The sequence below is a fragment of the Anopheles merus genome, unplaced genomic scaffold, assembly GCF_017562075.2.
Source record: "Anopheles merus strain MAF unplaced genomic scaffold, AmerM5.1 LNR4000091, whole genome shotgun sequence".
Taxonomy (NCBI): domain Eukaryota; kingdom Metazoa; phylum Arthropoda; class Insecta; order Diptera; family Culicidae; genus Anopheles; species Anopheles merus.
In genome coordinates, this window is record NW_024427671.1 from 12764 (window position 1) to 26872 (window position 14109).

Consider the following 14109-nt stretch of genomic DNA (forward strand, 5'->3'; position numbering starts at 1 on the left):
GAGTACGATCAATGTAGCCCGGCCTTTAGAACACAGCCCGTGATTTAAAATGGAAATTTTCCTTCGAGAACTTGAAGTGTTCGCTAAACACGGAAAACTAACTGTCAGTTTTCTTCGTCGATTCTTCTTCCACCTAGCTGTCAAAACGGGCTTATAACTTGACCTGATATCTTTACGGTCCTTGACTTTGATGGAGTTGAGGGTATGATGGATTCGATGGATGGTTTTCCATCACTTGCGGGAATCCAGTAGCTCAGTTTCGAAAGGTTCGAGATAGTGTTGGCCGTTCCGGCTCAAACCTAGTAAAAAGTTCTTTTAGTTGGCTGTTCCGTTCATTCTGTTTCGTTACGTTCATTTCTTCTTTCCGTTCCGTTCATTTTGTTCTTTCCGTTTTTTCTGTTAATTCCGTTCTGTTGATTTCGTTCTTTCCTTCCATTACATCCCGTTTTGTTCTTTGCCGCTTCAATATTGTTAGCAAGGTGCTATCGTTCGTGCGTTCCGTTCTTTTCAAAAACCGGTGTGGTCCTGTTTTGGACAGACCGCTGCCTCACCCTGAGGGCTCGCCGTTGACAGCAGGGCTGTCATCCGGTGAGGTCCTCAGTGAGGATCGCGGCGCGAGCAGGACCAGTTGTCCTCTCCCCGCATTACGTGCGTGTGTTTATTGTATTACATATACCAAAGATAGTTGTTAAATATATATTATGTTTGTGCCGTACACCACCGTCTTTATGTTGAATTTGTGCGGACACAACAGGTCCGGTTGTTGCTTGCTGCATGAGAGCGTTTCACCGAGAAAGCAGCTAAGAAAATAACTGACAGCATACTTTGACAGCGAGTGACAGCATTTTCGGTGAGAGACATCTCCTCAGCATGCAAAGAACGATGGAGCTGAGAAAAAATTAAATTGGCAGTTTATAGCGTACGATCAATTATAGTTTGCATTTTTGCAGTCTAATAATCGTAGAAATATTATTAAAAGGTAAAAGAAACTTTTTTGACTTTATTTTAGCGATTAAATGGATTTTTCCAACAGCATTTTAAAAGTCTCATCTCGGCGCTTTTCGGAGCTTCTACATACACCGGCGTGAGAAACTAGTTGTCAATTCTCTCACAGCCATCTCTCACCTGCAGTCTCAGTGTAGTTCTCGTACACAGCCTGTGTTGCCTGCGCTCTGTCACATGCTCACAAGATTATTTATTGCGGTAAGCGAAACAAAAAAAAAACAACTCAAAATTCATTTTCCAAAATAAACCAGTTCCGTTCCGTTCCTTTATTTTAACGGAATTCCCAACACTAGTTCGAGAGGGCTAATGTAAACACACGATAAGAGGTTCCGTGTATCTCGGGGACCGATTGTACTGTTCACGCTCGGTAATCCGCACCATTTCAATCCGCAAGCTTGATAATCCGTCCAGCGGCATTTTGTCACTCTTGTGGCCTCGTGCATATTGGGTGTATGGAAGTTTTTTTTTGTTGGTTGGGAAATCGATTTGACAAATGTCAATTTATACAACAATCGGTGTTTTGATGGATTTTGCTTCTTGGGAATATATTATTTGTTATTGTATCAATTCGAACGCACATGTGAGGACTTGCAAAATGTTAAGAAGTTTTCCAGCATTTGATTTGCTCAAATGGAAAAGTGTGGCAGGATTAAGATATTGTCAATTGAATCTAAACCGTAGATTAGTGAATCAATCGAAAACTCTTATTTCGACTGATGTAAATAACACGGATACACTCTATAGCAAGTGGAAAGACAAACTGTTGTATAGCTCTTTCATAGAAAAACATCAATTAAAATTGGGTTATAAGCAAAACAAGATACTAGAATCTAAGTTAAAAAAGTACGAACAAAATGAGTTCAAAAAAACGTCTGCTGTGAAACCGTTTGCTTTAGTTTTAAAGCAACTGCAAACCCCACCGCGTGATGAACGATCAGATTGCTACGAATCGTGTGTCGAAATTGCAGACCGTCCATCTACACATCAATTGCCTTACCAGCATCTCACCTTACAAGTGAAAACACACCAAAACTCGATACAAGAGCCTAATGGAAAATTATCTACAGGAGAATGGATGTCAGATTTTGAATATTACGACGAAACTGAAGAAAATGTTACATCATTTTACGGTACACCTGATCCGAATGAACCTGCCTCTACAATTCCTTGTGGTGGATGCGGTGCTTTGCTACACTGCATCGAATCAAGCATTCCGGGCTATTACCTGGTCAATTGTTCAAAGGAAAATCGAAAGAACAGCTGTTGGTGAGTTAATAGAATCAGAAGATAGATTGTACGGAACACTGCATTGTTTATCTCAAATATACGCCATAGATGGTTCAGGCGTATAATGTTAGTGATGAAAATGCTATTTAATGTTTTCATTCATGATAATTTTGTTTATTTCCTGCACAGACAACTAATTGCCAGCGGTGTCATTTCCTAAAACACTACAATGTTGCTGTAAATGTTACAGTTTCGGCCAACGATTATATAGGAATTCTGTCTTCGATAAAAACAAAGAAAGCTCTTGCTGTGCTGCTTGTAGATGTTCTGGATTTTCCATGTTCCATATGGCCTGGGCTTTCTGAGATTTTGGGAGTGCAACGACCCATCATCGTGGTAGGCAATAAAGTCGATCTTTTGCCGCAGGACAGTGCTGGCTACCTGGAGAACGTACGACAATGTTTAACGAGAAGCGTTATTGAATCTGGATTTTCTAGGAATAACATTAAACATGTTTCGCTCATATCAGCCAGCACAGGATACGGAGTAGAGGAGTTAATTACGAAAATCCACAATGTTTGGGGAACTCGAGGAGACGTATATTTGGTTGGTTGCACGAATGTTGGCAAGAGCACACTATTTAATGCTTTACTTCGTTCTGACCTATGCAAGGTTCAAGCGACAGATTTGATTCAAAAGGCAACGGCAAGTCCATGGCCTGGCACTACCATAAGAATGCTTAAGTTTCCAATTTTGCGGCCGTCTGACCATCGGCTTTTCTTAAGAATGAAACGATTACAACAAGAGCGCTACATAAAACAGGCAAACGAAAAACTGCGACGTGAACAGAAAAATGCTACAAAAGATTCAAAGCAGCCTACACTTCTCGGTCACATTGGTCTTACCTTTGAGAAGGAAAAGGGAGAATTGTTTGATCATTTCTCAGTGACACAAAGAAGTGACGCACCATTACCGATATTTACATTGAACGAGAAAAATGAAAAGTACATCAATTCCAAATGGTGCTACGATACACCCGGTGTTGTTCAGCCCGATCAAATACTGGATCTTCTTACCACGGAGGAGATTGTTCTTACAGTTCCAAAACAGATTATCCGACCTAGGATCTATCTGTTGAAAAGGGGTATGACCTTACTTCTGGGTGGTTTAGGACGATTAGATTTTGTTGAAGGTCCAGATTCAATTCGCGTGATTCTTTATGCTTCTAACATGCTTCCAACGATCATTTGCCAAACATTGGACGCACCGGCGCTGTACGAGGCGCTCCTCGGCACGGAATTTCTAGGTGTTCCTTTGGAAGTCAGGAGCGGCTAGAAAAATTTCCATTGTTGGAATGCGTCCCTAATATTCTCGTACATGGTATACTAGAGAAGCATCTTACTGTCTGTGACATATTGTTATCATCCGCAGGATGGATCGGGGTTAATTTACCAAAGAACAGCGAAGCCATTTTCCATGCCTGGACGCCTAAGAAAAGGGGCGTATATATCCGTCAACCTGCTATACTACCTAACGGACTAGCTTTGCGTGGCAAACGGATACGTCGATCACTGACCTATCGAACGGGTACCATTTTCAAACCTCGTTAGATTTATACGATCACGTAAGGCAGTCATCAAGTCGCAACCTAGTTGTATGCACGTCATGGATTCGCATCTCGTACGGTTAGAGCTCCCCATACAGGGAAAGAAAGAAGATCAAGAAGAATACACATATTAAAGTAAATTATGAAAATAAATAACATAAATAAAGTATACATGATATACAATAAAACCAGACTTTTCTTTCTTACTGTGGTTCAGCGTAATTCTAGCGTTCTCCTCAACTGAATGTGCCACTCATCGATCGAGATCGTGACCATCCATAGTATTGCGAAATTTTCAACAAAAATTACACCTTAAAAAAGCAAAATTTCTCCCTTGATTGTTTGTTTGTTTGTTTGTTTGTAAAGTTAGATAGGCTTTAGCTCCAACCGAGTTCTTTCGCCTCTTAACATTTCCCCCTTGGGAGAAATTCTCCACCGGTTGAAAACCGCTGGTTTAAAGCTACGCATTTGTGGGCAACGGTAATTGATTGATAAGCTATGGATTGTAACGGGGATCCTTTAGCGGTCCTGAACGTATTGCTACTCGAAATCGTTCCCAACAATTACGACTTACCAGTGGCGATCTAACGGTAGGCGGATTAGGCGGTCGCCTGGGGCATGTACGGGCGTAATCGCTAGTCTGTAGTATGCCCTATGAACATAGTACTAGCGACAAGACCCCGGAAGGATACGTTGAGTGCCCGAGGCTGCCGAATTTGCACCATCAGCAAAATTTAACATTTTAGCCTGTGACTGATTATCGTAGGGGCGACGCATTTTAAGTTAGTTTCAATCCTCCACCTCTCTCGAACACCATTAACCATTTACAAGGGGCCTCAACTCTTATTGCCTAGGGATACCCTTAATCCGCACTGCGATTACGCGATCATGCCGGCCTTCCTATAAAGCTTTTGAGGCGTATTTGCAAGTACCAAGCAGCCGAATAGTCAGTCAGGATCAGGTGTAAATAAACGTTCAAGCCTCTAAACATTTAAATTCCGCGGAAACAACAGTTATCATTTGTATTTATTATTGCAATTTCATTTATTTGTTAGCGTTTTGTTGCATAATTCAAAGAATTGCTCAAAATGCACAAATCGTTATACATGAATGGTAAAGATAGTTACATATATATCCCCATTAAATTCATATGTTAAAATTTAAAAAAAAATACAGTTCATAACTATCCGTAGTCGTACTAATCCTCGTAAAGCTTACGAGGCATTAGTATGTTTTCGTTGTACTTCCAAAGCGCAGTCAAAAACGCATTACTTTAGAAGCGAGGTTGAAACTTGCTCAAATTCGGCATCAAGGTGCGTGTTCGGAGGTTTTGATAATTGTGACCTTTTGTTGAGTCCTTTAACGAATCTTGCTTCATAAGCTTACCAGCGGGACGAACATTTTTGACTATTGTTCCACCGTGTTGCTGGTCCGTTGATTCGGCAACATCGATCACTTTGGAGTTATTTCGATACTTGTAATACCAAAACTCAAACAATAACGTAATGCACGCCATCCCTATCCCCACAAATATTACGATGAATACGCCTCCGATGTTTTGTATCGAGATGCCATCCGACTGGTCATCTGGCTTTTCGCACTTGTTTTGTACGTCATCATTCTTCCACCATTGTTCTTTCAACTTTTCCAGCTCGCGTCGATTCAGTAGCATCAGTATACTAAATAGCGAAGAAAAGAGTGGGTTAGAAAACGCAAAAAGGAATAACAAATTAATACATACGCATTGTTAAACTGATCCTTCAGCGGTGATCCTTGCTGGACGGCGATCGCGTAGGGTTTGCGAGAAAACTCTTCGCCAACCATCTGTAAATCGCAATTTGTCAACACTTGGTAGCGTATGTCGGTTGCGTCGCCCAGAAATGCGAATCCAGAGGCAGATGTCGAATTTCGTATGCGCTGTACGGCTTCTTCGAGACTATTCGGTAAACCTGCCTCAAGCATGGCTTGCCACATCTTTGTGTATTTATCGCTTACCGGATAGTCCCAGACAGCTAGCTTCGATCGCTCAACCGCTGTCAGAGAGTCATTGAGCGACATCTCCTTCCAAATCCTGCGTTTGCCAGAAAGTATTAAAATAAGTAAGCAACATGATCATATCCTTTCAGCAACATGAGCCGGTATATGGCACTTCTTACTCGTAAAATTTAGCTTCAATGTCAGCCATTCGCTGGAAGTACGTCATAGCCGATGATCCATTCAGTGGGGCATACAGAATTTTGTACTGCTTTGATAAATCATCCAGTGATTCAACTGGCGTGTCTAGTCGGGATACAGTCAAGAAAGCTGCCAAATTAGCCGTATACGAGGCAATGATGATAAATCTGTTGAATAATGACATAATGACAGAAATGCAATGATAATTACACCTGCTGTGTAACCTCGCGGATGGAAACGGCACACAATGGAAACATAATTTTCCTTCTATCAATACTGCTACTACTTACCCAAACAACCACCATGTGGCAGCGACTAAGCGACCGGACAGATTCTTTGGTGCTTCTCCGCCACCTTGCGGTGTCAACGATGTCATGCAGAACCACAGACATTCTTTAATATTGAACTCCCGTTTTTCGTCGTCGTTCTTGTACTTCTCTCGATTATTCTGGTAGCTGTATGGACTATAGCGGTCAAATATCCACATAAGAAAGCTGGTAAAGAAGTAGGCAGCCAAAATGCAGAGCCACACATTCGTTTCCAGCACGGTTAAAAATTTAAACAGCGAACTCGGCGTGCTAGGCAATTGCATCATAATACTGATCCCAACTAGATCATAGTATGGGACGGTAAAGTCTATAACTGTTTCCCGCTCGGCCATTACAGACATCGAGCCGAGTCCGATATCTGCTTGCTTGTCGATCAGCTTCCGTACTATACCATTCCACTCGCCGTTTTCATTCATGTTGCCAAACTTTCCGTCCTCCACTTCGCGTATTTCATAGTCAAATTCGACGATCTCGGCAATTTTGTTGAGCAGATCGATGCAGTATCCTTTGAAGCCCTTTGGTGCCGTTGGGTCTCGCATTATGAATGGCGCTTGCTGAAATAAACGGGTTTTACGCTGGTTACCATTGTTGTCGCTTAAAATATATTATTTTATCCACTCGCACTTACCACAACCGTATAGACACGATAAACAACATCGGCAGTAAGATTTTTTATTTCCGCCTCATTTGCTACATTTATCGGTGCATTTAAGCTCGCTTCCCATGTTCCGAGACTGCGCGTATTAACGGATGCGCCGCTACGGATGGAAACGGCGTTAATGTCCATATCAAACTTCATGTAAGTGTTACCGTTGAATTGCATTTTTCCGCCTTTTGGTATTTCAAACGGACCGAAAGTGGTTGGCTCGGTCACCTCAATGAAAGCCGATTTAAGGTCGATTGTGTGATTTGGTGTGTTTGTCCCGTCGTAATCCTCACACGTGATGTATTTCATGTTTGATGGCCAGGATCCGGACTGCAAAATATTCCTAGCCAATGAAAGAAAATAATTAAAAAAAATACTCATTTCAGCATTTAATGCTAGCCAACCATATAAGCAAGATATATTACTTAATTGCAATTAACGCGCGCAGTGTCAGGTCGAAGTAGAAAAATCCGGTAATTTGAGGCTCCTGCTTAAGATTGTATGTTGTGCGTATACTGCCCAATCGATCTTTGCTTGAACTATCGGACATCGGACGAAGAAACATGATAGTGGCATTTCTACATTGCACGTCAGATCCTTTTGCTCTTGCGTTATTACATGCCAGGCAAAGTTACGTTCAAAATACTCATTTTTAGCCGATTCTGTGATTACAAGTGACCAAAACAAGAATAGCGTTAATTAAAACGCGCACCTCTGACGACAACTACCACTTACCCAATACTTGCTTGATCGATGCTAAAGAACCTAGTATAAAGAAATTGTTTATGTCCAAATTGCGAAGCTTTTCAATCTGGCTGGCTCTATCGCGATCGTCAGCAATGGTGGTGATGACGTGGCGCGTGGGTATATTTTGCAGTAAAGCTTTATATTTGTGATCCATTACGAATGTGTTGTCGTACAGAATTGCAGCATTCGTTATGTTCATGTAAATGATGATAGACCGAATCACTTGCGGAATCATATCAGCCGGTGGCATAACCTTAATGGATGAAGAATGTTGTATCATGAAGTTCTGGCTTCATTTCATAACGATTTTGATTGAAGCCTAAGCAAGGCTCTGAAAACGACCGTTGCAACCGCACCCTGCAGTAGAAATAATGATTTACCTGAAGCAAATAGCCGCGTTTGGTTGGCGTCAAGTCTCTCCATTGGCGTAAATCTCCTTCCTGTCCAAACGAAGCCGATACGGTTGGTATGCCAAGTGCCAGACTGAACGATTTCACCGTTTCCGATGATACTCCAGTCAGCGTGGTATCCAGTAGTAAGTGTGGCGGTCGATTTTCGCTCAAAGACTGGCCATACTTCGAGCACACTTTCTCATTTACCAAAATTAGACATTGAAAAGGTAAAAATCATACACAATTAAATGGTACGTTTTGTATCCTTAAGCAGTACCACCACAGAGATAACAACAACAACAACGACAAAAGTGTTCATAGTTCTTACGCGCTTGTAGCAGATCCTTGGAGTCGGTGCGGTTTCCTTCTACGTACATCATATCAACTGACAGCCCCAGTTGTGGATTCTTTTTAACATAGTTCAGTGCGACTTCAACAGCAACATTAGCCAAATTGTTATCTACCTCATTGACAAACACTGGTAATAAAGTGAAATTTACGTTTTAAAATAATTTAAGCTTTTTCCCACGTTCACAATTATCTCTACTTCTAGTGCAAAAGGAGTTAATTAATGGAAATGCTTACATATATTAATATTTTGGGTAGTTTGTCCCATGATCGCTATAATTGCATATGATGCAAGCTGAATAGGGATTAAAATCAGCCAACGCCTTCCGTTCCTAAGATCCATGATATTTTTGTAATACACACATATACCCAAGCCGAACAGTATTGCGGAATCGGTCTATAAGCGACGGTCGGTTCCCGACATACTGATATGAAAAGCCTTTTACTACAATCATCTTTCTCATGTAAAGGGTCTGTTGTTGCAAAGCGTTGCCGAGGAGATCCTAAGGATACCATACCTAGGGATGATGAATGCGATGGTACATTTGGTTCGCACAAGTGCATGCGCAACTATATCGATTCGTATAAGATCATTGTCACACGTGTACTTACGTGATTGTCAATGTATCTATATAAATCAGACTGACATATTTCGATTTTTCTTACATGCATGCATTAACTCAATACATATTTCAATGAAGTTCGATTTAAATATAACAGGTAAATAATAATCAGTGGAATGGTTAGATGTTCATTTACAAACGAATGCTATTGAAAAGTTATCTTTTTCATCGAATGATAATTAAATCAATCTGTGTTAAATGCAAAACCCTGCTGCATGACTGAAATTGAATTATGTATTTCTTTCTTACGGTTCTTTCTCAGATAAGACTGGATTCTTTAGAAACTCAAAATAAATTTGTATTTAAATCGTTTTAGATGATACATAAAAACGGTCACATATTGTAACACCATGGTTACTTTCGCCAGTACTGAGCTAACTTGTGTATTTGTTCTACCAAGGCAGGCATTACGGCCGTTATGGAGATATCCAATAGATTTTGCAAATGCTGTACAGCTTCCTCATCGGATAAATCGAGTCGAAGATTATCCTCCACCTTTTTAACTGACTTATCCGGTTCTAACGCAATGTCGGGGACGGATGCATCAACCATCAACCCAAACAGATTGAGCATTACATTTGCATGACGCCGCAAATGCAGGAATGCAGTGTAACACAGTTTCCGAAAGGTATTGTAATATTCTGAGTTAATTCCACCCATCGCCTCGACCATCTCCTTGCTCAGCTTCATCGGTGGAGGCATAGGTTTCGGGTCACGGCCTAGTATATATCCAAAATCGATATGAAACAGTTTTCCGCTGGACGTTAATAACAGGTTATCCAGATGCCGATCTCCAATTCCTATAATGTAATGTAATAATTAAATACGATACAACATTTTCCAGAGACGTTTATCACAATACTATGCTTCGGACGACACACTTACCCAGCAGATACGTTATTACGCAATATCCTGCACAGCTTTTAATGTACGTGTCCATTATCTCTGGCAAGATACCAAATGGGCCCGTTTCGCAAGGATTAAATTTACGGAAGTAGTTATGAATGCTTCCTTCCGTATTGAGCACCTCAGCCACCGTTACCGAATCAATGTACTGCATAAATCCGTGTTTAGAACTGGTTGCCAGTACGCGATATGGGGTTAGCTTTAGGTCAAGATTTTCCTTCTGCAGCAACTTGTCCATTAGTGTGATCATCTGCAAAATAAGTTGATCCTGCCGAAGATCGTCTCCGTGCTTAAAGATTGCCACATAATCCGTTCCGCTGGTGGTGCGGAAGGTTAATCTAAATTGAATAATAAAAAAAATCGATGATACTTATATTCTAAACACACTTGTGCCGACAATCTATGCTATTCCATGCAGCAAATAAGGTAAAATTGATGGGAAAAATGCAAAAATAGCTAACAATTCCAAGCGGGCACATATATCGGATATTTTTAAATACTTATACATCGTACTTACTTTGACGGCATTAAGGCACTTTTAAACAAAGACACCTTTTCGGCCGCGATTCCTGTTATTTTGATGCTGGGATCTAATGGAAAGACTATGGGACCAAAATTATTAAAGTTGAACTTGGTAACGTTGGAAAAGCTTGACTCAGCAAGAAACTGCTGGAATTTTTCGGTCTTTCGTTTTCTATTGCCCGACTCTTTTGCAACTATCTTCACTAAAGTTACCAATCGATCCACAAAGTGTTGCTGCTCTTTCAATTGCGCGTGTGTTGCTTTCATTTCTGGAGTGCCTGTAAAATATAAATAAACATGAACATATGTACACCATTACCAAAACACTCACGTATCCACACAAATTACCTTTATACAAGCAGTTCAAAAACATCCGCAAAACATTGGAGTACATTTTGCTTATTTTAAGATCCTTTTTACTGCTTCGTTCGTCCTCGCATTCTATCGTCAAATACCAGTACAGATAATTGGCGAGAGTTGGATTTTGACACGCCCGTTCAACAAGAAAATTTGCCAAATTGTTGACACTACTACATTGATATCGATTGTTTATCACTTCTTCGACGTTATTGTCAGAGATACCTGTAATATGGATTAAAGTTGTGCATATATATCAAGATGCATCTCATATTCATTTACCTGTGCTGTCTGGTTGTAGATTATCGAATTGAGCGTCTGTTGGTTCCTCGTAAGATTGAAAAATCTCCTTTCCTTCGGTTGGTGAACGAGTAGCAGAGTTCTATGGAACATAGACAATCATTTAATAAGCTATTCTATAATCAAACATTTTCGGAATTGTGCATACACTGGACTCATCGAATGGCTCGTATTTTAAAGCTTGTACAAGTTGTAGCAAATACAAAAGTAGATATTCATCGGAAGCTTCATTGAGACGAGTGATCGCGTACCTGAAGGAAAGAGATTTTCAGTTGAAGTACACAGTAATACTCTTACTCTCTATACCATCTAACGATGGGATGGCGGAATGTAGAATTCAACAATTCTAGAGCGTCTTCCACATCCATGGGGGACCAACTTTCAAGTAATGCTAGAGCCTGTCGCACTTCAGCAGCGGTTTCCCAGTTCACACATTTTAAAAATTTGGTTAACGCTTTCTTATGACTGCTAAGGTAGAAACGATACTTCCAGATTATATCTTGTTCCTCGCTACTTAAAGGATAGGTAGAGGAGTATCGATACACGATCGAGTTTAATGTATCCCGGACTCTGCAAAATCAAACAATAGGCAAACTTAAGATCATGTACAATTATGTCATAACAAACGGGAAAATTTTATACATTGCATTAGGCTTAACATCTCTATCGGATGTTCCAGAACGGTCCGATCTGGAAAGTCTATGGTGTTTGCGCTCAACAAGGTTTTCCTGTCCCATTTTTGAACAAAAGAAAACATTATTTTTTTATCCAAGCGCAATCGACTGATCAACCTTTACCTGATGAATTTCGCAATCTGGAACCACTACTATTTTTGGCTTCGCAATAAATGTTACCACGGAGTTTGAATTTTTCTCCAGGTGAATCACGGAATACTGTTTTTGGCCAACAACAAAAGCAACGAAATAGGGATTACTTTTCGTTCTCTAATGTTTTATTAACTGGCAAGATACTTACTAGTTTTTCATGGATGTATACCTGTGGAAATTCCACCATTAGGTAAAGAAACTGGGAATTACGTTTCTCCATTTCATTTATAACCTCAAGTTCGCGGAAAGTAAGACGATCGAGCCAATCAATCTACCAGAGTGTTTGTAAAAAAAAAATACATTATAAATACGCCTGTGCAATAAATGATGCACATAAAAATACCTTTTCCATCTGGCCATTTCTGTGTTTTTTTGCGAGTTTCGATAATCGTTGCATTTGATGAACGCCGGTATTGATAGCCTTGCCCGGGGTTATTGAATTACATGCTCCATCCGGTTCCATTTGAGGCCACACTTTCAGATCGTACAAACCCTAAAAATATAGAATATGTTGTTGAATCTAGGCAATTAATAGGCGTTAAACTCTTTCTCTTTACCTGACGGAAGAGACCGTTCGTGCTAAAAACGATATCGACGTTCCACCTACAACTGTTAACTGTTCTCTTCCTCCTGCACAATCGTAGATGGTTAATCCAAGCACTGCTGTGCGAGAAATATCAGTGAAGCGCAAAGGTAAGGTTACCCATTCATTCCAGCTGTAATTATTTGTAGAAATCAATTATTATACACTGCTCAGTTCTAATTTTGGTGTCAAATATTTGCAGCAACAAACCTCCATCGCGTTGTGAAATGTTTGTGGGATGTGCACACTGGCAATCCCACTGGTTCTCCGTTATCAAAGATTTGCAATTTCACTTTCAATGGCGGCGTTTTCTCCGTATACATTCCGGAGAACTTTAGCAACGGTTGTTCGATCAGCTTCTCATATGAATAGCCTACATTTTCTCCCTCCAGTGTTCCGCTGAAAACAGATGCATAAGTGCATTCCAACTCCAAATCAAATAAGAACAATCGAGGGCACGAACAAACTTACATTTTGATCGAAATTTTTTGGAGTAAAGAAGAACTACCAATGTATCGTAAAGCGCTTTCCATATTTACTGTGGCCACACTGTTCTATGAGATTTTTTTTAGAGTAACGCAATACTTTCCAGCATATGTTCACAAGAATGATGTTTTACCAAAATGCACCCCGATGTCATTTGGTTTGTTTATGATTAAGGGCGGTGGCAACGCTCATCCGATGCGATTTTATCGGACGCTTCTGTCAAACACTATTTCGGCTCATATTGCGAAAATTCGAATGATTTGAATTGTTAAACCATTATAAAAAAATTATTTGATATTGTTCCTACATAAACTGCATGATTGCATTGACAGATAAAATCGGATGCGACGATCCGACGGAATCAATTTTTTTTTATTCCGTCGTACGACGAAATCGCACGTCCGACGTTATCTGTCAGATCCCATATAAATCTCGTCCGATAAAATCGCATCGGATGAGCGCTGCCACGGGCCTAAGGTATTTGGTACGTTGGGCAAGGCGAAGGTTTTTGACGTTAAAAATCGCTGCATCTCGCTCATTTTCTCTACCCTTTCTGTACTTGCCTAAAGCGCCCCCCGTCATGCAATGCGAGGATTTTTGAGGTATCTCTCACTCCAATTCTTTTAGTTGTCTCGTATCCGCCTAGAGCAGTTCGGTCGAGCCATGATATCAGGCCCCTCCCACTAAACTTCTTCCTAGGGTAACTGTACCAGTTTTCGGCACGCTAGTGCAGCAGTTTCACAAAAATTGCTCACAAATAAACATTTTTTATTATTTTTCATGAAAGTGATGTTATTCTGGTTGATAAACTATCATAATATGTTACACTATTTTTTATTTGCCGGTTCAAAGCCCTTTTTCATAAATATTCGTAAAAATGCAAAGATTGCTTTTGCTCCTATTTTCGGCAGTTTGTTCCTATTTTCGGCAGGTTGTGTTCCTATTTTCGGCAGCGCGAATACGGGTCAGAAAATGTTATTTTCTATGTAAATATGTACAAAAAAATGTTTAAAGCAATTTTACACTCTTA

General features: G+C 40.4%; 3 protein-coding genes across 3 annotated transcripts; 1 reads left to right on the forward strand and 2 right to left on the reverse strand.

Annotated features, from left to right (window-relative positions):
- The first annotated feature begins 2401 nt into the window (after positions 1-2401).
- On the forward strand, positions 2402-3567 carry LOC121601442 (nitric oxide-associated protein 1-like). The gene has a single exon (XM_041930267.1). The coding sequence runs from the start codon at positions 2968-2970 to the stop codon at positions 3565-3567; it is 600 nt and encodes a 199-aa protein (XP_041786201.1). The 5' UTR covers positions 2402-2967.
- A 1276-nt stretch (positions 3568-4843) lies between these two features.
- Positions 4844-8885, reverse strand: LOC121601432 (ionotropic receptor 25a-like). Its single transcript, XM_041930246.1, is given in 11 exon segments — positions 4844-5517; positions 5580-5909; positions 5995-6180; positions 6304-6896; positions 6971-7331; positions 7414-7576; positions 7579-7650; positions 7724-7988; positions 8116-8321; positions 8456-8605; positions 8713-8885. Coding segments are annotated over 11 exon segments (2838 nt in total). The 5' UTR covers positions 8819-8885; the 3' UTR covers positions 4844-5111.
- A 492-nt stretch (positions 8886-9377) lies between these two features.
- Positions 9378-13374, reverse strand: LOC121601433 (phosphatidylinositol 3-kinase catalytic subunit type 3-like). The gene is given in 15 exon segments (XM_041930248.1): positions 9378-9898; positions 9984-10342; positions 10522-10804; positions 10875-11108; positions 11166-11265; positions 11332-11434; positions 11490-11753; positions 11826-11911; positions 11981-12076; positions 12159-12281; positions 12354-12503; positions 12568-12596; positions 12599-12726; positions 12804-12992; positions 13065-13374. Coding segments are annotated over 15 exon segments (2652 nt in total). The 5' UTR covers positions 13127-13374; the 3' UTR covers positions 9378-9452.
- Between the last annotated feature and the right edge of the window lie 735 nt (positions 13375-14109).